This window comes from Monodon monoceros, unplaced genomic scaffold, assembly GCF_005190385.1.
Source record: "Monodon monoceros isolate NGI ecotype Baffin Bay Population unplaced genomic scaffold, NGI_Narwhal_1 Super_Scaffold_21, whole genome shotgun sequence".
In the NCBI taxonomy this organism is placed as follows: Eukaryota; Metazoa; Chordata; class Mammalia; order Artiodactyla; family Monodontidae; genus Monodon; species Monodon monoceros.
The window spans coordinates 162,610,127-162,632,255 of NW_021703778.1; the positions used below are offsets into that span (position 1 = coordinate 162,610,127).

Here is a 22,129-nt window from a genome sequence, read left to right on the forward strand (position 1 = left end):
TTTCCCCAGAATCCACAGAATAGTGGGCATCCACAGTATGAGTGGGTCCTGGGCTGTAAGTGGAATTGACCTAAGACATGCAATGTGTATTCCTCCTTTTGAGAGCATGACTTCTTGACACGGCCCTTGGAGCTTCCAGGAATACAGAACCTGCTCCTTGGATAAAGGAGACCTTAGTCCCGAGATGTGCTCCTCTTGTGGGTAAAATGCTTGGATGGAAAGAGCCTGGTGTTGGTTGGGCTCCCAGCCTGGGTTCTTCTCTCACCTGTGCCAAACAGTAGTTGTATGACTGCGGGTGAATCCTTAAGCCTCGCAGAGCCTCCATTTCCTCATCAACAAAATGGGAATAATGATCTTCTCAGGACTGACATGGCAGATTAAAGGACTTTGAAAAGTCAGTAACGCAGCCTCCAAAACTTGACAAGGGTGCCACTCTCTCCATGGGCTTGCTGCCCGTCCCACCTCCCCCAGGTCAGTAACCCCTGGCTTCCTTCATGCCTCACCATCACAGCAGCCTTCTTCCTGTCTCTCAATCATTTGTTGCCTTATTGGACCCTCACCAGCCCATTAAGGGCACATCCTCAAGGCTAAGCCCCTAGCCTAGCACCTGGCACATAGTAAATGCTCAAGAAGCATGTATTGACTTGAACTCGTTCAGGATCAGGGTGTTTGCCATCCTGATAACCTCCTGCTTTCTGAATAACTTTGGCTTTCTCCAGAAGTTCCCATCACCCTCCAGGGTGAAGAGCTGCCAGACCTAAGGATGCTCCCAGATGCATCAGGGCCTCATCCACCTGCTCCCAGAGAGTCCATCACCTGCTGCGTGGGGGCTTAGTAAATACTTGTTGAACAAATTCATACATTTTGGAACTAGCAGCATTGTTGGCCAAAGTATAGAGCCTTGAAAGGGCAACATAAATTCAGGGTTTCTGAAATATAATGGCGTCACCCATGTAACTGTGTGTGTCAACAGGAAAGGTCAAGTGTGCGCTAGGGGTGTGGCTTGTAAGGTATTAGAGAACTTAGTAGCTAGTGGTGGGGAAGGAATGGCAGATGTCCCCTGGGACCTTACATTTCCCCCCTCAATGTTCAGGAAAGCAACTGGCAGGAAAGACCTCCCGCCCCAGTTCCCCGCTGCCCTGCACACGGTGGTGGGGGGATGTTCCAGAACCAAGAGTGACAGAGAAACCGACTCTGGGCTCCGAGGTCCACAGGAAAGAATGCTAAAAGAGGGGTGGGGAGTGGCTGCTGGGTCGCTGGCAGCTTTATCTCCCCTCCTTCTCCTCCCCTGCCCGCACCCGGGTGTGGACGTTGCTGGAATCATCTCTGGTTTCCTGAGCTCAGCTCCACCTGCAGACACATCTCTTCCCTACACCCACCAGATTTCTGCGGCTTAAAGGCTTACGCGTGACCTCGAAAGCCGCTTGTGTGCGCCCTGTTGATTCCTCTCTTCTCCCTGGTGGGGATTTGAGCGGATAGGGCAGACTCGGCCCCTCTCAGACCTGCAAGCATCCCACCGTTGAACGTGGCCGCGGGCCCCCAATCCCAGCAAGCCCAAGAGAGGAGAAGAAGGTTTTCTCAGGAAGCTGGGATTAAACTGCACCAGCATTCACATCCTAACATGGCTGGTATAATCACGCTTGCTCTTTCCCCCACTAAGCTGATCTCATCTTCTCTTTTGCTTTCACAAACCAAGGCTCATCCTCTGGAACAGCAGGCACAGACCTGGTGTGGAGGGAGGAGTCTGTAAGTCAACAGTCCTCAGAGTGATGGCAGCCTAGCTGGGATAAGTGCTGTGCGTACACTATCTGTATCACTTAATCCTTACAGCAGCCTGGCGGGCAGGTTCCGTAGCATCCCCATTTATAGGTGAGGCAACAGTCCTGCGGTGTTAAACAACTCGCCAAGGTCATGCAGGTAACAAGTAAAGGACAGAGGCGCTTCCTGAAACCTAAGCTACCTGCTTCTAAAAACAAAGCCTTAAGCCGCTGTATAGGCTGCCTGCAGTTTAAAATTGCTGCCGTTGAAATAGAGACACAGACGTAAAGAATGGACATGTGGATACCGGAATGGGGGGAAAGGGGGAAGGGACGAATTGAGAGATTGGAATTGACATATACACACTACTAGATAACTAATGAGAACCTCCTGTATAGCACAGGGAACTCTACTCAATGCTCTGTGGTGACCTAAATGGGAAGGAAATCCAAAAAGAGGAGATATATGTATACGTATAGCTGATTCACTTTGCTGTACAGCAGAAACTAACACAACATTGTAAAGCAACTATACCCCAATAAAAATTAATTAAACATAATAAAAATTAAAAATAAAATTGTTGCTGTTGATGACGAAGGTGCGAGGGGTGGAGTTCCTGCCGCATGTGCTCCATGGTCTCTACACCCCACCCCCCGTATGCCAATTTCTAGAGGATTTGACTCTTAAACTGGGGAGTGGGCTGGTCCCAGCTACCAGCTGCCAGCTAGGGAGGGCAGGGTGGCCATCTCCCTGCTTGCGGCCGTTGCTGTCCTCGCCAGGGCGTGCACACACAGTAACGGTGACTATTGCACCACCTTGCATGGTAGCACATTGCCACTGAAGAAATAGAAGGACAGAGAGGTTAAACGACTCGGCCAGGGTCCCACAAGCTGATGGGTAGTTGAATCAGGACCCAATTCAAATCTTCCATTTCAAGTCAGTGCAGCATGATTTCTATCCATGTTAGAGGCAGCCCTTAACCCTGGACGAGGAACTCAGGATCCCCCTCCTGAGTCCTGGCCTATATGGTCCCTGAACTAGTCACTCCCCCGCTGAGTCTCATCTGGAAAACAGGGATATTTGTGGCTGCAGTGCCTGCCTCATGGGCTCAGGGTGTGTCCAGAAGACTTGGGTGGGTACAGAGGGTGATTAGCAGCTGGTAGCTCTGCCAGTCACTCTGTCTCTACTGGCAAAATTCAGACCATGATGACATTCACTCCCCTCCATAGCCCTCCAGTGTACGCATGGGGTCACGGAGCAAGGCGCTTCGGCTGAACCATTAGAAGCCTGTTCCTACCAAGGACAAAGCCATTTACAACCCGCATCCCCTCTCTGCTGGAGCCCAGACGATAATGTCCTTATGGCACAAAGGCAGCATTACTTGATTCTAATTTTCCAAGAGTGCCCAGTATTGGATAAATCACTGCTTTGGAGAATCAAAAACTGGCTCGAATTTTCATGGCAGAAATGTTTGCTTGATCTGCCCTGAAATATCCCAGACAGTTACATTTCTCCTGGAAGCAAGGTCCTGGACTCAGGAATGTAGAGTTACTGCCTTTATAATTCTCCATCTCTGAGCCGACAAGCCTTGAAGTAGACCCATGCCCTTGAACTGACAGCAGCAATTCTATTAAAGAAGTTTGATTACAGGGGGGAAAAAAGTGAAAGAATCTATGTTTCATTAAATGCTGCTTGTTTTAAAGTGGGAACATGTTCTGGGAGTCTGGGGAGCTAATGTTTTCTGGGTCTTGTTGGGAGAATCTCATCTTAAACAGAAGAGTTTTCTGTTTTAAGGGAGAAACCATCCTTTCAGAGCTTAGAGCCAAATTATATTTACAGAGAAGGGATTTTTGTCCTGGAAGTTTCTAAGCGTTTATCAAGTGCCCACTCTGAACCAGGTATCATTCTAGGCATTTAAGAGGTTTGCAAGGGTAACGAAAGCATTCTAACAGGATGAGATGATGTAGATTGTCGATTGTCATTTTTGTTAATATTTTAGCATTGTTTATTCAACTGAATGTTAAGGTCTCTTGAGAACCTACTGTGTGCCAGGCCTGGCCGAGGCACTGTGAATGCAATGCAGGGCAGTGTGGATCCCTGCCTTCCAGAAGCTTCCAGTCTAGCTGAAGTGCCAAGGACGTGGGGGTGTTTTGGTGTCTGATGGGGAACCTGCAAAAATGACATTCACAAAATAAAATACTTACCTTTGGTCATCTCCAATGGGGGGCGGGGCGGTGAGAAGGAATTATTCCGCCATTATAAGTGACATTGAGGTCCAAGAGCCCATAACAGAAGCATTCTTGGGCCAAAGAAGGGCCTATGACATGGTACTCAGTGACCTGAGATGCCACCTGTGCCAGTGGAAGCACACCTGGCACCTGAGTGGGCCTGAGAGGTTAGGGGACAAGGATGCTGTCAGTCCTCACCTCCTCCCTTGTTCCCGCTCGGCATCAGGTGTCCCTCCAAGGCTTACCTAGAGCCTCGCCGCCCATGGATCATTTCCCCTGCTCTGCGTGGCACTGCTAAAAGAGTGCCCTCCCTGGGGACAGGAGATTTTCCTAGTGCCGGCACTGCCATCCTCGACCCTGCCAACGTCACTTGACCTCTCTGGGATCTTGGCTTCCCCCTCTGGAGTGACAGGTCCATTGTGGGCAGGAGGAGAGATTGGGAGGAGTGCCTGATGGGTCTGCGACAGGCTGGAAGGGCTGTGCAAGAGGCTGCCTGTCCCTGAGCTCTGAAACGACTCTAGCGGAAGGGGATGGGCCTCCCCTCTCCCCTTCATGGAGCTGCTTCTCAGTTCTGACTTGACGGTGAGGGAAGAGTATTCCACAATCCTGGGCGGGGGGCTGGGGGGATGCAGGTTTGAAGCCCACGACAAGCTTGACACGCTGTAACAGTAAGGCACGTTATTAAAATTAGTCTCACCGTTTTACCGATGAGGAAACTGAGGCACAAAGAGGTTAAGGAACGTGTCCCTGTCGACCCAGCCTGTAAGTATTAGAGCAGAGTACTGAACTTGGCCGTGTGACCTTGGAGCCTGCCCTCCCAAGCAGGACAGCCATCCCTGGCCTCAGCCTGCCCGTTGGCAGGGATTGTATTTGTAACAGATCCGAGTGTGTGTTGAAGCCACTTGGAAAGCTGTCTGCTAGGAATGTGGTTGGAATCCATTGACAAAGCAAGGAACCATCCCGATTTTCTTCTTTGGTGACTTTTGACTTCTTTATGCTTTTTTTGGTAACTTTATTGAGATGTAATTCATATATCATACAATTCATCTGTTTAAAGTGTACAATTCAGTGGCTCTTAGTATTCAGAATTGTGCAAGCATCACCACAAACACTTTTAGAACATTTTCGTTACCCCAAAAAGAAACCCTGTACCTTTTAGCTGTCACCTCCCAAACTCCATACCCTCCAGCCTTAGGCAACCATTAATCTACCTCTATCTCTGTGGATTTGCCTGTTCTCCACATTTTATATTAATGAGATCATACAATAGGTAGTCTTTTGTGAGTGGCTTCTTTTACTTAGCAAAATGTCCTCAAGCTTCCTCCATGTTGTAACATGTGTCAGTACTTCATTTCTTCTTATTGCCAAATAATATTCCATTTGTATGTATATATCACGCTTTATTTACCCACTCATCAGTTGGTAGTTGTTTGGGTTGTTTTCTGCATTTGGGTTATTATGAATAATACTGCTATGAACATTTCGTGTGTGGGTTTTGTGTGGACATATGTTTTCATTTCTCCTGGGAAGATACTTGGGAGTGGAATTGCTGGGTCATATGGTAACTCTGTTTAACCTTTTGAGGAACTGCCAGACTGTTTTCCAAAGGGACTGCACCATTTTGCATTCCCACGAGTAATGTATGAGGGTTCCAGTATCTCCACATCCTTGCCAACCCCTGTTATTATCTGTCTTTTTGTTTATAGCCATCCTAGTGGGTGTGAAGTGTTTCATTCTTTTCTTTTAATTGCAAGGGATATGCAAAACATGATCAACTTTAAGGTACTAGAATATCTGGATAATTGCGTATCCAGCAATGTTTTCCTAAGAGCGCAGGTCTGCCCTGGACAGAGAAGTAGCTGGCCTCTCCCCTGGTAGTCTAACACCAGGGGGGCTCTTCAGTTCCATGGCCGACCCCCCCCAGACCTCAAATGACACCCCTTGGTAACTAATATTGAATACCTTACCGTGTCCTCTTGTCTTCCAGCGATTCATGAGTTCCCCGCAGACCTGTTCTCCAATAAAGAGCGACAGCACGGAGCCGTCCTGCTACATATCCTTGGTGTAAGTGGCCCTCTCGGGGTGGGATGTCCCTAAACTTCAGGCATGTGAAACCTGTCTTCAGAACACAGCGTGTCAAAGATCTCATCCAGTCTTTGTAGAGCCCTGTGAGAACAGATGCTGGATGTGTTTTAACCACAAAGAAATGAAATCTTAAGGATAGGAAATGATTTGTTCAGTGTCACACAGCGAGTGGCCCCAGAGCCGAGACAAGGATTCACGTCTTCTTGTGCCTCATTTTCTGCTTTTATAAAATGGGAGTGACAGCATCTTTCCCAGATGTATAAATACAAGTGAACATGGGTCAAGTCCATCAGACGTCACAGGGCACGTGATAAGGGCTCTGTCCCCACTTGCTATCATGATCCCCGGGATCCCCTCACATTTTACTGCCTTGACATAACTAGTTTAAGACTTTGGTGCCCTTCTTCTCAAACTTCCCTCAGTGTTAGATGAGCCTGATGACCAGTGGTGGAGTTCAAGTAGCAGTTCAGAAAGGCACAGTGAGCTCAAAACTAAATTATAGGTAAAAGTCGCTCTTCTCTGCAGGCAAACTACAGCCCGCAGCCACTGCCCATGTCTGTAAATAAAGTTTTATTGGAACACAGCCATTCTCACGCTTTTCTGTATCATCTGTGGCTGCTTTTATGCTTCACTAGCAGAGCTGAGTAGCTGTGTCGGAGACTCCGTGATCCACAAAGCCAAAAAACTTTACTGTCTGTCCCTTTGTAGGCAAAGTTTGCCAGCCCCATTGTTTACTGCAGGGAAATGAAAGTGCTCAGGGTTTAATTTTCTACTTCGCATCAATCACAGCAAATGTTCCTCCTGATGTGGTTCCCTGACCACCCAGCACCATCTGCTTACATATTTAAACCCAACACAGTATTCGTCTCTGCAAGAGATAATTAAGCAAGTGAAAGCTGGGATTCTCACATAGAGAGTTGCCAGCTGAGAATAATGTATGAGTGAAGTTTTAATTAACAGGATAAACCACTAGTGAAAATGAAGGTTGTGGGCAAATTCTGAGTGACAGACCTGTGTATTATTTCTCTAATAGAGTTATTATCTTCCTAGTATCTCTGGCTTTCCCATGCCCTCTCCTTTCACTGAGGGGGTGTGGGTTTGGCGAATTAGTCCCGTAGTTCTGTCCCTCTGCCTCATCAAAGTCTTGACGAAGCTTTTTTTCCTGAATCTGAGAGGACCTCAGGAATTTTGAAGGAATCTTTTTTTTTTAAATTTTTTTAAAAATTTATTTATTTACTTGACTGTGTTGGGTCTTCATTGCTGTGCATGGGCTTTCTCTAGTTGAGGCGAACAGGGGCTACTCTTCCTTGCCGTGTGCAGGCTTCTCATTGCAGTGGCTTCTCTTTTTTTTTTTTTTAATAAATTAATTTTATTTATTTATTTTTGGCTGCATTGGGTCTTTGTTGCTGCGCTCGGGCTTTGTCTAGTTGCAGTGAGTGGGGGCTACGCTGAGTTGCGGTGCGCGGGCTTCTCGTTGTGGTGGCTTCTCTTTGTTGTGGAGCACAGGCTCTAGGTGCGTGGGCTTCAGTAGTTGTGGCACGTGGGCTCAGTAGCTGTGGCTCGCAGGCTCTACAGTGCAGGCTCAGTAGTTGTGGCGCACGGGCTTCGTTGCTCCGCGGCGTGTGGGATCCTTCCGGACCAGGGCTTGAATCCATGTCCCCTGCATTGGCAGGAGGATTCTCAACCACTGCGCCACCAGGGAAGCCCAGCGGTGGCTTCTTTTGTCGCGGAGCATGGGCTCTAGGCGCGTGGGCTTCAGTAGTTGTGGCGTGCGGGCTCAGTAGCTGTGGCTCACGGGCTCTAGAGCGCAGGCTCAGTAGTTGTGGTGCACGGGCTTCATTGCTCCGCGGCATGTGGGATCCTTCCGGACCAGGGCTTGAACCCGTGTCCCCTGCATTGGCAGGTGGATTCTTTTTTATTTTATTTTACTTTATTTTGCGGTACGCGGGCCTCTCACTGTTGTGGCCTCTCCCATTGCAGAGCACAGACTCCGGACGCGCAGGCTCAGCGGCCATGGCTCAAGGGCCTAGCCGCTCCGCGGCATGTGGGATCTTCCCGGACCGGGGCACGAACCCGTGTCCCCTGCATCGGCAGGCGGACTCTCAACCACTGCACCACCAGGGAAGCCCTGGCAGGTGGATTCTTAACCACTGCTCCACCAGGCAGGAACCTTTTAGGCCAGGCATTACCCAACTATGTCTGGAGAACCAAATCTAGCCTACCTCCTGTTTTTATAAATAAAGTTTTATTGGAATGCAACCACAGCCATTCCATGGCTAATCTTCTACAGCACCAGAGTCAAGGCAGACTGTGTGGCCTGCGAGGACTCAAATATTTACTATCTGACCCTTTAAGAAAAAGTTTGCTGAGCCCTTCTTTAGAGCAAGAAAAGGCTGGAGCTTTAGAGCCAGTTTTTGTCTGTAGCACTAAGAAGCTTCTCAGAACTTCTGTCCCAAGTGAAGGAAACAGTGGTGCCATCTTGGCCCCCTTTTCTCTCCAGTGTTTCTGAAGCGTCAGGGGAGCCAGAGGCCCTTCAGCCTCACGGGACAGCCTTTGCCTGGGAGGTGCTGTTGGGGGGAACTTCCGAGGGTGTGAATTCAAGTCGGTATCCTAAGCTTTGTAGCAGGGTCTCTCCCACCTCTCTCTGTCCACTTTACCCACACCCCCAGTATTTGTTTCCTTTTTCCTTCCCCCCGCCACCAAAAGATAATGTGTCAAATTCAGCGAAAGCCACACCTGGACTCCAGTAGAGTAGATGTCTACTCCAGGAGACATGTGCCTCAGATGCTTTGGTTACAGTTGATACATCTTCTACTTCAGTCACAGTTAATTAATTGTAAAGTTGTCATAATATCACGCTGTTTTAGCTGAAGCAGCCCAGCCTTTCCCTCTTTTGTGAATAGGGCATTCATGTCACTTTTTCTTTGGGGAAGAAATGGTTTCCACCAGAGCCTAGGGTAAAATCCCATCTCCTTTCCATAGGTCCTGCTCCTTGCCTCTCCCTCCAGCGTCACATTCTTTATTTTCCACCTTATTCTCACTCTGTTCTACCTGCACCAGTGACCTTGCTGTTCCTCAAATGCATCAAACATGCTCCTGCCTCAGGACCTTTGCACTTGCTGTTTCCTGGCAGTTACAGATACTTCATTTGCCTATCTGCTCGTCCCCCACAAAGAGGCAGAGGCTTTTCCTGGCATCCTCGCCACCTATCCCTAATGGCTAGAATAGTCCCTGGCACATAAGATGAGCTCAGTAGAGCCATGTTGGGTGGACAGGTCAGGGAAGAGTTCTGTAGATAAAACCGTCTAAAAACTACCCATCTGTTCTTCCTCTGTCATCAAACAGAAGAAACTGAGACCTAGAGGTGTGACTTATCCAAAATCCCAAGGCAGATAATTCCCAGGATTAGCACTGGAATTTGGACTCTGTTCCAGGAGCCTCCCAGTGTAAATGGCTTGTAGATTTTAACCTGGACCGACATCAAGCCACGTCCGAGAAAAGGCTGGGTCTCACGTCACCGTCTACTTTGGCAGGAGGTGGGCAGTCAGTAACAAGGAAATGATGCCTTCTCTAAAACTAATGAGGGGGAATCAGGATGATGGTTATTTTAAACTCTTAAAATGGCAATTTTAAATGCTTTCCCCCTTGGCCCTTAAGATTAGGATCTTGCCTTTTGAGGGCCTACCGTGGTGCTGAAGAGAGAGCTGCTTCTTTAAGAAGAAGCACAGGACCCTGTGGCATGAGTTCTAGTCCCCTCCACTGCTCAGCAAGTGATTTCTCCTGTCTGGGCTTCAGTTTCCCCATCTGTCAGTGAGGGAACTGAGGAATCACATCTCTGTGGTGCTGGAATTTTCCTCTGTGCCTCCCTCTGCTCACCTGGCCTCTGCCCGAGCAGGCTGGTTTGGAGGGTGATGGACGCCTGGCCGTGCCCATCAGTGGCAGGAGTTCTGGCTGACACTCTCTGTCTCCCCATTTCCTTCTCAGGCTCTATACATGTTCTACGCCTTGGCCATAGTGTGCGATGACTTCTTCGTTCCATCTCTAGAGAAGATCTGCGAGGTACGTGGGAAGGACTTAGGACCCTTTGGCAAAAGCCTGGGTGAGGGGCTGGGGGTGATTGACACGTGGCGTGTCGGTACCAGGCCAAGAAGGACCGGGGCGGGGAGCAGGCCCAGGCAGAGGCAGGGAGGGGCAGGACAGGATGTAGCATGGTTTGGATTCGGCTAAAAGCTATCACAGGTGCTTCAGTGGCTGAACCGCTGCAGCACCTCCTCTGCGGCAGGGCTGAGGTGGCCGGGCTTCTTCCTGGGGTCAGCGATGGGCCCCCACCCCATTTTCCATCAAGCCCAGAGCTCCAGCCCTTCCGAGGACCCCTTCTGTAGCAAGCTCAGTGGGGAGGTTGTGCTGGCCCAGCGATTGGATTCCGCAGTGGCTTCAGAGCCCAGGCTGCCCAGGAGTGCTTTGGGAGGTGAGGGCAGGAGGAGGCCAAACCCTGCCCTGAGCCAGCCTGCCCAGGGGCCTTCTGAGAACCACAGGTGGGCACCTTCAAGTAGGCATTTAGGCGGACCCAGAATCTCCGTGGTTTTCCCGAGCACCCGAAGCCTCCAGCCCCACATTCCAGATGAGAGGATGGGCCTTTGTGGCCAGAACACAGCGTTGCCAAGCAGAGTGGGCCTTGACAGTTCCAGCCCTGTCCCGTGCTGGCTCAGCCCTGGGGACAGGATGTGAGGGTCTGTTTCAGTGAGCAGCCAGGTGTCGGGCCTGCCATTGAGAAGGGCTTCTGGGATGCAGGAGCCAGGCTGTGTGTCCGAGGCCTCCACATCCCACAACCTGACGTGTGGAGGTCCGCTTGGTACCCGAGGTCTGTGTGAGCACCAGAGGAGATGGGCGCTAAACTGGTGGAATCCCCGCTGAGCACCAGACCCTGTGCTAGGCATCCAAAGATGAAAAAGACCAACCTCGTCCTCGTCATCCAGTGGGGAGGCAAGCGCATGGACCTCAGACCCTCACTGCGTGATTCGTGTTTCAGCTCCTCTGTCCCAGGGGAGTGGCTGGCTCGTGGTAGCCACTTAGAAAGACTTCATCAAGGAGACGTTATTTAAGGGCTCAGAGAGTGAACAGAAATGGACAGATGGGGGAAGGGGACAGGCAATTCTGGGTTGAGTGCCTGGCAGTGTGGAGGAGGTGCAGGGAGGAGAGGCCACCGCACCAGCTGCCGTGCTGCTCCCCTGCGCTCTCCCTGGCTGCCAAGTGTCCAGTTAGCATGTTTACTGCCCCCACCTTACAGCCCTGAGGGTCTGCGGTCGCTTCTGTTTCAGAAACTCCATCTGAGCGAAGATGTGGCTGGAGCCACCTTCATGGCTGCAGGAAGCTCGACGCCAGAGCTATTTGCCTCTGTAATTGGTAAGAAGTCCCGTCGCCCCAAGACACAGGATGCAGAGAGAGCCCAGGTTTGGTGTCCAGACTAGTGTGGGCATTTGTCAGCTCTGAGTCTCAGTTTTCTCATCCGTAAAATGGGAGAACTAGAGAGATAGAAAGTGAATTAGTGGTTCCCAGGGGTGTGAGGTGGAGTGGGGTACTAACAGGTATGGGGTTTCTTTTGGGGGTGAAGGGAACGTTCTAAAATTAGATTGTGGTGATGACTGTATAATTCTGTGACTGGACCAGAAAACACTGAATTATATGGGTGAATTTTATGACATGTGAGTTACATCTTAATAAAGCTGTTCAGAAAGTGGGAGCATTAGAGTAGCCGGTCCCTGAGGGCACCTCCACCTCTGGTTTTGTTGTCCTCAACCATGTCGCTGGTGCTCTCTGATAATAAGAACAGCTTCCCTCCGTTCGTGGGGTGGGGGACACAGAGCTGGCCCGGGTCTGAGGAAGGGGAAGGCCTGGGCTTTGCAGAGGAGTGTTTGTGCCTTTCTCTTTCCAGGTGTGTTCATCACTCACGGAGATGTCGGGGTTGGGACCATCGTGGGCTCTGCTGTGTTCAACATCCTGTGTATAATCGGAGTTTGTGGATTATCCGCAGGGCAGGTCAGTGGTCTCTCTCTCCGTACGAAATGACATAGGGACAGCGCGGGGAGACCCAAGGCCCAGCCCTAGCCGAGCCCGTAGGTGCTGTGGCTGTCAGAAACGGTTTCCTCTGCGAGCCTGCTTCCTCACGTGTAGCAGGGCTGTCCTTCCTTCCTTCCACCGGTGGGTCTGAGAGCAGAAAGAGCATCAGCTCCATGGCTGGTCCAAGGGGGGGAGCGTTCATTCAACAGCAGTAAATATTTAAGAGGCGTCTCCTGTAACTCTGACCCTGAGCTAGACTTTGCACATATTTGGGTCCCGCCTTCGGCCTCCCCACAGGACGCACAAAGCTGGCTTGTTGTTGAAACCCCATCGCATCTTCCTGGTCCTCAGAGCCCCAGGGAGACATTAGACTCAATCTCAGAGAGTCAGGCTCAAGGGTAGGCCCCGCCCGGCCAAGGGAGGTAGAGGTAGGCAGCCGATCACCCCCGGAAGGTTCGAACATCGGAGGGAAGAGTGAGTGCCTCTGGCCTCTCCCCCTGACACATGGCTTCTGCTGAGGAACATGCCATGTGGTCACCTTGGAGGAACAGGGGGCAGCTTTGCCATCATTTAGGAACATGATGTGGTATCATTCCATCCCCAAATGTGACAAAGAGCACAGGGTGGCCTTGAATGGCCAGACAAGATGTGGTTCTGGTGGCACAGTTAAGATGAGCTCCGTGGACATGTGTCTGCACCTGCAGGGGTCTGGGGGTGGTGGGAGCCCCCCAGCAGTGTCCCCCGGCCCCCGTACCCCATCTCCCCAGCCAGTAACAGCTGATGTCCCTTTGCTCAGCAGGTCATCCGTCTGACGTGGTGGGCCGTGTGCCGAGACTCTGTGTACTACACCCTCTCTGTCGTTGTGCTCATTGCCGTGAGTTACCTTCCCCCCGCTCTACCCCCCGCCCCTGCGAAGGCACCGGGGCCCTGCCCACTTCTGTCCCTGGCACTAGAAACAGAGAACCCACGGCGCCCCTACCCTGGGGTGTGCTGGCCACTCATTGCAGTCATGTTGACCAGTCTCCCTCCACCGTGCCTCCCTGTCCCGAAAATCTCATACCTGATGCTTTGCTTACCCATCACATCCAGGTACCACCCTGAGGGCACAAAGGCCTTGAAAAAGCTAAAGAAGGCATCATACGGTTGATGCAGTTAAGCTCAAGCACATGGTCCTCAGAGGCCTTCAGATCCTCACTTAGAGCCCATTTACTAAAGAGCGGAGTTTCTGCTTTCCCACCTTACCACGGAGCAGGGAAGAGGCCAGCTGGGAGCAATCAGGGTTGGCAGCTGGGAGCAAGGATATGGGCAGAAAAGGCAGAGGGACTGAAACAGGGATCCCTGAGGGCTCGGGTACATCGTGGTACATGACAGTGACACAGCCCATGACACAGGTTACTGCCATCCACAGGGGAACAGCTTCCATCCAAAAGGAGCTTTAAAGTGGCGGCATGAGGGCAGGTCATTTTCACGAGGGCAGATGCACATGGCATGCCCAGATTTCAGAGTATGGAGCGTGCCCTAGAGTGACAGTTCTCAACGTAAGAACATCTAGAGCCAACTGGATTTGATAATCATGACCCTTGTATTAGTTATCTGTTGCTGTGTAACAAATTTCCCTTAACGCTCAGCAGTTTAAAACAGCAAACGTTTCTTGCTTCCATTTTCTATGCATCAAATCTGGGAGTGGCTTAGCCGAGCCCTCTGGCTCACGGGTGTCAGCCAGGGTATAGTGATGTCAAGGCTCCCGTGGGCAACGATCTGCTTTCAGGATCACTCGCTAGGCTTCAGGCCGGCCTCGAGCTGTTCCACAGTGCAGCTCTCAGCATGGGGACGGGTTTCCCTCCCAGCAGGGGCGAGGAGGCACCAAGCTGAAAGCCACAGTCTGCTTGCAACCGAATCTCGGAAGTGACAGCCCATCACTGTTGCCATATTCTGTTACGAGCAAATCCCTAAGTTCAGGCCGTGCACACAGACGAGCATGAAGATCAGACAGTGGGATCATCGGGGCACCTGAGAGGCTGCCCACCACACCCCCCAAAAATGAAAGTTATAGATAAAACTATTTACCTGTACACAATTTTACAAAATCAATATAATGCCCAAACTATACCATAAAGGACAAATAAAAGTAATTCATACTAAAAGAATACATCTTTCAATGTGTAAATGTTTGGGCATGAAGGTGCTAGAATGCTGAATGAGGTGATCCGTTGCCCCCATATGGGAAATCTCCAGGCCCTACAGCTACCAGTGCAGACTGAGGCTGGTATGCTGGGCTGGCAACCCCGTGAGTGGTGCCGACCTTGATGATGTGATTTTCCAAAATTATGAATGACTCCTGATAAAATCCTAAACAGAGCCAAGTACAATCATCCCTCCATTTGCATGACAGTTAACTTGCTAGAAAATTAAGTATTTATTAAAACCATGTAAGAATACTTTGATTTGCAAAATGGAATTAATTTTGAGGCGCAGGTCATTTTTTTTTTCTGCTTGCCTAAATATCTAGCAGGACATTTAAGACGTGTGCCAACTACGGAAGAACTCCTCTGGTAGAACCATTTCATATGCTCTAGGCTGACTAGCACCCCGGGCCTTCACTGCCTCTAAATGCCAGTAGCCCTCCATTGGGTTATAAAAGCTGAAACTATCCCCATAAATGTCCCCCAGGTTTCCCAGGTGGTGGCACTGAGCTCCCCTCTATTGAGTGCCTCTTCCTCAGAGGCTTGAGTTTGGGGAGCCTCACAGCAATGCCCAGCCAGGAGGACCCTCTCTGAAGTGACTTCCCAAAGCAGATTCTGTGTGTGCTGCCTGCCATGACAGCCAGGAGAGGGGTACAATGGGCCCAAGTCCAGACAACATCCCCCTGGTCTCTCCTGGCATCCCGTGTCTCCAAGATCAGATTGGTGGGCACTGCCCCTCCACCTTCCTGTGCGCACTGGGCCTGGCTGGGGCGGTCACAGGACTCCTCCCCTGGACCACGGAAGCATCATTCATCCGTGTCCCACGTAGGCAATGCTGAGTGGAATTGTTGGGCAATGTCAGTGCCCTCTTAGGAAGCCACGGCATCCCCACCATCACCCCTGGCCTCCTTTCAAATGGTACAAATGGGTCCTTTGCCCTCAGAGTTTCCAAAGGGGTTACTCTTTATTTTTTAAAAAACGACACCCCTTCCTCCCCGCCCACACACACAGAGGTACCACAGATTGATCGATCGATAGATAGATAGATAGATAGGTAGGTAGATAGATGATACATAGATAGGTAAGTAGGTAGATAGACACAAACATACATACATACATACATACAGAGATGCCTTTTCAGTTTTTAAGAGTCTTGATTTCAGCAACTCTGTTCCATTAATGAGGGCAGACCCCTGCCAGGTTGGCCCCAGTGGCTACTTGGACTGTTGGTAGCACAGGCCAGTTCTCTTTGGAGACCCACCCTAGACCTCACACTGCAGCATCTACTGACCAAGGTTTCCACTAAGGAAAGGTCACCTTCTATGTTTGAGAAACCCAGACATGGAGAGAAGAGCCAGCTTTCTGTGAAACACATAACTGGCCTATGTGTTGGTTCTGGGCACTTAGAGGTCTGCGTTTGTTCTTCTTTTGGAATAAATCTGTTGCCCCGCCCTTTGTTTCTTTTGCCTTCCAGTTCATATATGATGAAGAAATTGTGTGGTAAGTTTTTAAAGTTTGTTTCTCGTTGTTCCTTTTTTGTTAGTGTCCTTGCTTGTCGGGTTCATTGAAGCTTTTTTAAAATTATTTTTACAAACATAAGTTTATGAACTTGTGAAAGTAAAAAGGGTATCATTCTAAGCAGTCATGCCTTTATTCTTTCAAAGTGGCAAAAAATTGTTTCCCTTAGTATTCCCACCCTGCCACATATCAAGATATATTATAAAGCTAAAATAATGAAAACAGTATGGTGTTTTGCACAGGGATAAGCATAGGCCAATATGGAACTGAGAACCCAGTAATGGGCCCAGTTCTGGGCTGGGGGATACGACAGGAATCATGACAAGGTACTAAGTTGGGGGAGGCGGGAGTGGTCCTCATACTACAAAAACGAGGAATTCATATAGAATAAAATAGCATCAGCTCCTTCCCTCACACCTTATACAAGAGTAAATCCCAGAAGGATTAAAGATCTCGCTGTGAAAAGCAAAATTAAAACAATTTAGGATAGAATATAGGGACTCATCTTTATGATATGGAGGTAGGAAGTGATTTCTTAATCAAGATACATAAAGCACAAACTTCTAAAGAGGTTGATATTGCCACTCTAATTTATAGGGCATGAATGTATCTTACATCCATAAGCCATAAAAACGGCTCTCTTCATTGACCATGATTCAGATCTGCACCCTGTATGTGGTTATTTGTTGGGCATAGATTCAGGAGAACTGATGCGAGCGGCTGCGTGCTATGGGCCCAGAGCATCCTGGTTCTGGGTCCTCACCCACCGTGTGAGCCAAGAAGTCTCTCCCTTTCTGGGTCTCCTTTCCCTCATCTGCAGGTGGAGTTTTGAGGGGGTGGTCGGGTCATCTACAGACCCCTTTGTGGCTCTGCTGGACTGTGGGCTAGCAGAGGAAGAGCTCCCCAAGGTGACTGTAGCTCATGTCAGGCACATAGTAGGTCTTCAGGACACACTTGTCAGATGACCCAACAAATTAAGCTGTGTGACTCCTCAGAGGCTTGTGTTCTGAGCTACAAAAATCCCCACCATGTGTGGGGTTGAACACTGGTTCTGCAGGACGGCGATAAGAGTGCACCCCAGAAAGACCCCCACCCAGCCCAGCCCCTGTGTTTGGCCCAAGAGGCTCCTGTGACTGGCCCATCTCTTCAGGCAGTTCTTAGGGTCCCTTCCCACCTGCACCCACAGCTTCTCCTGTCGCTGGCCAGAATCTCGGGTGACCATAGGGGCTCTTAGCATCATGACTCCAGGCTACTCCCCTCCCTGAGTCTGGGATGAGGTAGCCCTGGGCCCTCCTTTTTCTAGGTAGCTGGGGGCACTCCTCCTGAGCCGTGTAGATGAGACCCCCTGTAGTTGAGAAGGCCCCACCCTCAGCCTTCTCTGTTACCAAGCGAGCTTCAGACTGCAGGACGGCTGGGGGCTGGGTGGCTCGCCCGCATGCCTGGGTCCTGGGCCGGGCGCTGGGTCAAGGAAGGTGAGAGGACCACGCACCCTGCTCCGCCCGCCGCGCTGGTCACTCCCAGCCTTCAGCGCCGCGGGCCTCCTGGCTCTAACCAGTCTCCTTTCTGTCTTTGAGGTGGGAAGGCCTGGTGCTCATCATCTTGTACGTGTTTTACATTCTGATCATGAAGTAAGTGCCCTTTCTCCTCTTCTGGGCTGTCTCACCCCTGGTTTCACATCCTGCTGTAGCCTTTTGTCCGAGCAGGAAGAAAACCTCCTTCAGCCCTTGCGGTCACTTCTGGCCCCCCCAGTTCTCCGGGGGACACCCTGCTGGGGCAGCCAGAGTGGGAGAGAGATAGTCAGCCTCTGTGTTAGGATGCTGTCTGCACTTGGGCCGGGGTAGGTGGCTGGCTGGTTGGGGGGAGGTTGAGGCCCCTCCCCAAAACAAATAACAAGTGGGGATCTCTCTCCCAGCCCGGTCCACACCCCTGGCCCGTGCCGCAGGGGGACCGCTCGTTTGTGCTGACTCTATAAATTGCCTGATAATTTAATGCCACTCTTTTGAAAGCGCCGGGCACCTCCATTTTGTCAGACTTCATAAAATGCCACCCCTCGGGGCTGCCACCTTGCGCAGCTGCACCGGGCACCGCTTGTAGTTTAAAGCAGACCTCGACGCCAGGCTTGTGTACCCTGAGGCCCTCCAGAAGCTGCCCAGGTCAGAATCATCTCAGAACTACCCATGATGAATTAACATTCAGCCATAAAAAGGGAAGGAAATTCTGACTCATGCCACAAATGTGGACGAACCTTGAGAACATTATACCGAGTGAAAGGGATCCAGTCACAAAAGGACAAATACTGTGCGGTTCCACTTATGTGAGGTGCTGAGGAGACGCAGATTCCTAGAGGCAGGCAGCAAATTAGAGATTGATTACCAGGTGCTTGGGCGAGGGAGTAATTAATGACTCATGGTGAATGGGAACAGAGTTCTGTTCGGGATACTAAAAATTTGGGAACTAGATAGTGGTGATGGTTGCACAGCCTTACGGATGTAATTACTACCACTGAATTGTGCACTTAAAAATGGAAAATAGTTAAAATGGCAAATTTTATGTGGTATGTATTTTTCTACAATTAAAAGAAAAAAAAAGGCTACCCACGAGCTGAGCCACATTCAAGTTTGTAAGTTTCTCCTCACACCTCCGCAGGTAATTAAAAAGGAAAACACCACTGAGGTTTACGACGCTCTGAATCCCCCGTTGACCTAAAACGTTTATAATGTTTTATAAAAATGGGTGATAAGCTGTCAGACTGCAAGAGAATGGTCCTTAAACCATCTCCTCTCTGAGTGCCTTGCAGTGGGGCCGCCAGCCTGGGGTCTGGGATGGAGTCTGTTTTCGGTGTGGGCAGCAGCGCTGGCTGGGATGGTACAGGGAAGGGCCCCCAGGCAGCCCACGGGAGCAAGGCCAGCCAGGCCTGGGAACACCTGCTTTGAGCCTGTTCCGAGGCTGGGCTGAACTTCTTTTGTCAGGACAGGTTTATAGCACGCAGAGGTAGGCGTCAGTCATTTTCTTGGGCTGAAGGTCTCCTATGGCCCCAGGAGGCCCGCTCAGGAGGAGCAGGCCCCCTGCGACTGCACATCATCCCAAGGTTCCTGTCAGGAGCCTCTGTCAGCTGGGTTGAAAAGCCTCAGCCCCCCACCAGCTCCCCCAGGGCCATGCTCACTGCAGGTGCACAGGGGAAGGAGGTGGGGGAGGGCCCTGCCCAGTCTATCCCGCAGCTCTGACCTCCCGCCTTAACTGACTTGCAGGTACAATGTGAAGATGCAGGCCTTTTTCACAGTCAAACAAAAGACCATTGCAAATGGCAACACGGTCAACAGTGAGCTGGAGGATGGTAATTACTGTGATAGTAGCTCTGATGACCCTTCCATGCCATTGCTGGGGCAAGGTAAGGCTGAGCAGACAGGAGCAGGCAAGCCATGTCATTGAAAGTACTCTCCCCTTCTCTTCCGTGCATACACACGCTCCCTCTGAATTGTCACTCTTCCCCTTGGCCACGGGACCCTAAATGAGGAGGGCGCGTCATTTAGGAGGTGTGGCTCAGGTGGGCGTTTACTTAGATGGGAGAAGGATGAATCACGAGTCCGCGGTCACGTCCTCGGGGATCGCCCCAAGCCTCCCGAGGCAGTCTCAAGCCCTGCTTGGCTTTCCTGAAATGCAGTGAATTACATCTCTGACCCATGTCAAAGACCAGTGACAGGAAGCTGAGGACTTGGGAAGGCAGAGCAGGCTCCCGTCTCCCTGTGGTTTCTCAAATGCCAGGCGCAGTTCTGGAGAGCTCTGTTCTAGAGAGACCACTGGCCCCTTGCCGAGATGGACAGCAAGGCCGGGAAGGGTGCCACGGAGCTTCGAGGACTTCCAGACCCACCCCCGAGAGCCCTGGTGGGAGCCCCTTCCCCTGGGGACTGTGGTCTGGCCTCCTCAGCTTCTCTTTGGCCCCTTGTCCGGGGGTTCTGGGCCTCCGGAGCCAGCCCGTGTCTGTCAGCTTCCCCAAATGTCTGGGCCCGACCAGCTCCTGCCTTGGAAACCTTGTCCTCAACTCTTAATCCAGCCAGTTACCAGGGGACTCCATCTGTGGGGACAGCTGCCAGGAAGGCGAGAGAGTTCACACTCTTTCCCATCCAAGACCTGTGTTAAGGCCTGAATAGATTCTTGGAGTTAAGATCTGGAAAAAACCAGCTTAAGCTGACATTGTTGAGTTCCACCCACAGTGTTGCTAGAGGCCTCCTTTAACCAGGACAGAGCCCCTTGGACCAGCTACCCGAGGAGTATTTCTCCTTTGTCCCTCATGGCCTTGGGCAAGTCACCCCCTCTTTCAGGTAACTTTAATTCCTTTGTGGTGTCACTGATGTCTCAGAGCGGACTGTTTGCCAGTGTCTGGGACACGTGGAGGCCGAAATCTATATTCCGAGGCCCTCTCCCCAGCCTCCACCCTGGGGTGGGTCAGGGTAGGAGCTCCCCGCATGTGCGTTCTGGGCAAGCATGCTCTGTCCTGTCCCAGGTAACCCCCAGTAGGAAAGCACCTGTCGTGGGTGCTGAGTGAGGGGTGGATTTCTCCACGTGGAAGGAGGGAGGCTGGTGGGGAGAAGGTGTGAGTGCAGCCAAGGCTACAGCCTGGCTGCCGAGGCCTACCCGCGGGTGGGCGGGGTGAGAGAGGAGGCCTGCAGAGGGTGAGGGTTTCCCACAAGTTTATTGCTTTTCCCCAAATTTCGAAGCCCAGGGCAGTTTCTAAAAAACTGGAAGATTAGACACAGGATTGCCCCCAGGCACAGGGAAAGGTGCGAAGATAGGTTTCCCTCCAGCTCTTATCAGGGTGAATGCGCTTAGATAAAGGCCGAGGAGGAAAAGATTTGGGGGGTTGGGGGGACGCAGGCCTGGAACTGGAGAGGTGGGAAACCCAGAGATACAGCCCCAGTTGGTGGATGCCCCTTCCCTCCCAGAGGGCCGTGTGCAGGGCACTGTCCCCTAGAAGCAGACAGACTGACAGGGGCAGGAAGAAGGAGTGCCTGTACCACCCCAGGGGGATGGGGCCGGGCCTGAGGAGACCGGGGCTTCGGGGCTTTGCCTTTTCTCACGGTGCTGCCACAGAATCTTTCCAACTCGGAGCTTCTCTCCCCTGGTGCTCAGCCTTCAGGCAGGTCGTGTAGACTGCCCCATCCAGGGTTGTCAAAGATTGCTGGCTACTAAATTATTTCAGGAAAACACGCACACGCACACCCCTGGCTTTGCTGGTATCAGCTTTGGTATTTCCCCATATATGTAAAATCAGACATTTTTAACCCAACCTCTTGACAGGAGAGGACACACTGCCTTTTTACCCCCACTTCTATTAAATACCTTTATGTACTTAAATGTTCTTAAAGGTCCTACAGTTCCGCTCACCAAGTCAGCTCGAGCCAGTTTTCTCTCGAGGGGAGTAGCATCCTCCAACTTTGTTCTGCGTACGGTTGTTTGGGGTTTTCTCTCCCTACAAGTTTTACACGTTTTTTACATCACACTTCAGTTCAGCTCAAGAAAGCAGAGCACGATACACCAAGAAAAGGTGACGAGGGCAAAGGCGGGAAGGCACGCCTTCGTGTCCTGTCACGGCTGGGGGTCCGGACTCTCCTTGTTGGCTGTCAGGTGGCCTTGAACACGGCCTGACAACCAAGGCCATCTTGACTGCTGGCTGGGCTCACTCTGGATCCTTTCCAAGCCGCCCTGGCCTTAGACACAACTTTGGCTTGGAGCAGGGAGAGAGGGAAGGATACCTGGCCTTAGGCTGAACTGCCGGAGAAACATGCTGTACCTGGTTGGGTTCCCTGCTGGGCCGGTGCCAGGACGAGGCGCCTGAGGAGTCAGGTATCATGGCTCTTCCCTCTTCCTGAGCTCGTCTGTTCCCCCAGGTGGTGCCCACGGTAGGGCTGGTTCTACCCACGGAGCCTGCGGCTGTTCTGCTGGTTTCCCCTCCCTCTGAGGTGCAGGCTGCAGAGGAGGGAAGGAGTCCAGCTCTCCTGCAGCAGGGCGGGGCAGCGGGCACGGGGGCTCCCCGATCCTCAGAGTGGGACCGAGCCAGGAGAGGGGGCCCTCCAGAAGGCCAGAGGCCCCGAGCATCGAAGCCCCTCTACTAACACCCTCCTTCACATAACCAACCCCCTGGCATCTGGGCCACCATCGAGAACGCTGCCCCAGACTCCCCGGTGTCCACCACACGCTAATCACCTCTGGCAATCTCTGTTGGCCTTTGTCTCCTTAACTCTTCTCCTCTTCTAAATTGTAAGTAAGCTGCTTTCATCCAAGCCGTAACACATGCATTTACAA

At 51.3% G+C, this 22,129-nt stretch overlaps 1 protein-coding gene across 2 annotated transcripts in view; it reads left to right on the forward strand.

Annotated features, from left to right (window-relative positions):
• SLC24A4 (solute carrier family 24 member 4) overlaps positions 1 to 22,129 on the forward strand; it is a 173,427-nt gene that overhangs the window by 110,256 nt on the left and 41,042 nt on the right. Inside the window, exons 3-10 of one of the 2 annotated variants that reach the window (XM_029237446.1) lie at positions 5,974 to 6,050; positions 10,056 to 10,130; positions 11,390 to 11,474; positions 12,004 to 12,107; positions 12,928 to 13,002; positions 15,786 to 15,811; positions 17,404 to 17,457; positions 19,078 to 19,217. In XM_029237446.1, the coding sequence (XP_029093279.1) occupies positions 5,974 to 6,050; positions 10,056 to 10,130; positions 11,390 to 11,474; positions 12,004 to 12,107; positions 12,928 to 13,002; positions 15,786 to 15,811; positions 17,404 to 17,457; positions 19,078 to 19,217 (636 nt within the window). The remainder of the gene's footprint in view (positions 1 to 5,973; positions 6,051 to 10,055; positions 10,131 to 11,389; positions 11,475 to 12,003; positions 12,108 to 12,927; positions 13,003 to 15,785; positions 15,812 to 17,403; positions 17,458 to 19,077; positions 19,218 to 22,129) is intronic. The other variant, XM_029237447.1, reaches the window with a different exon arrangement.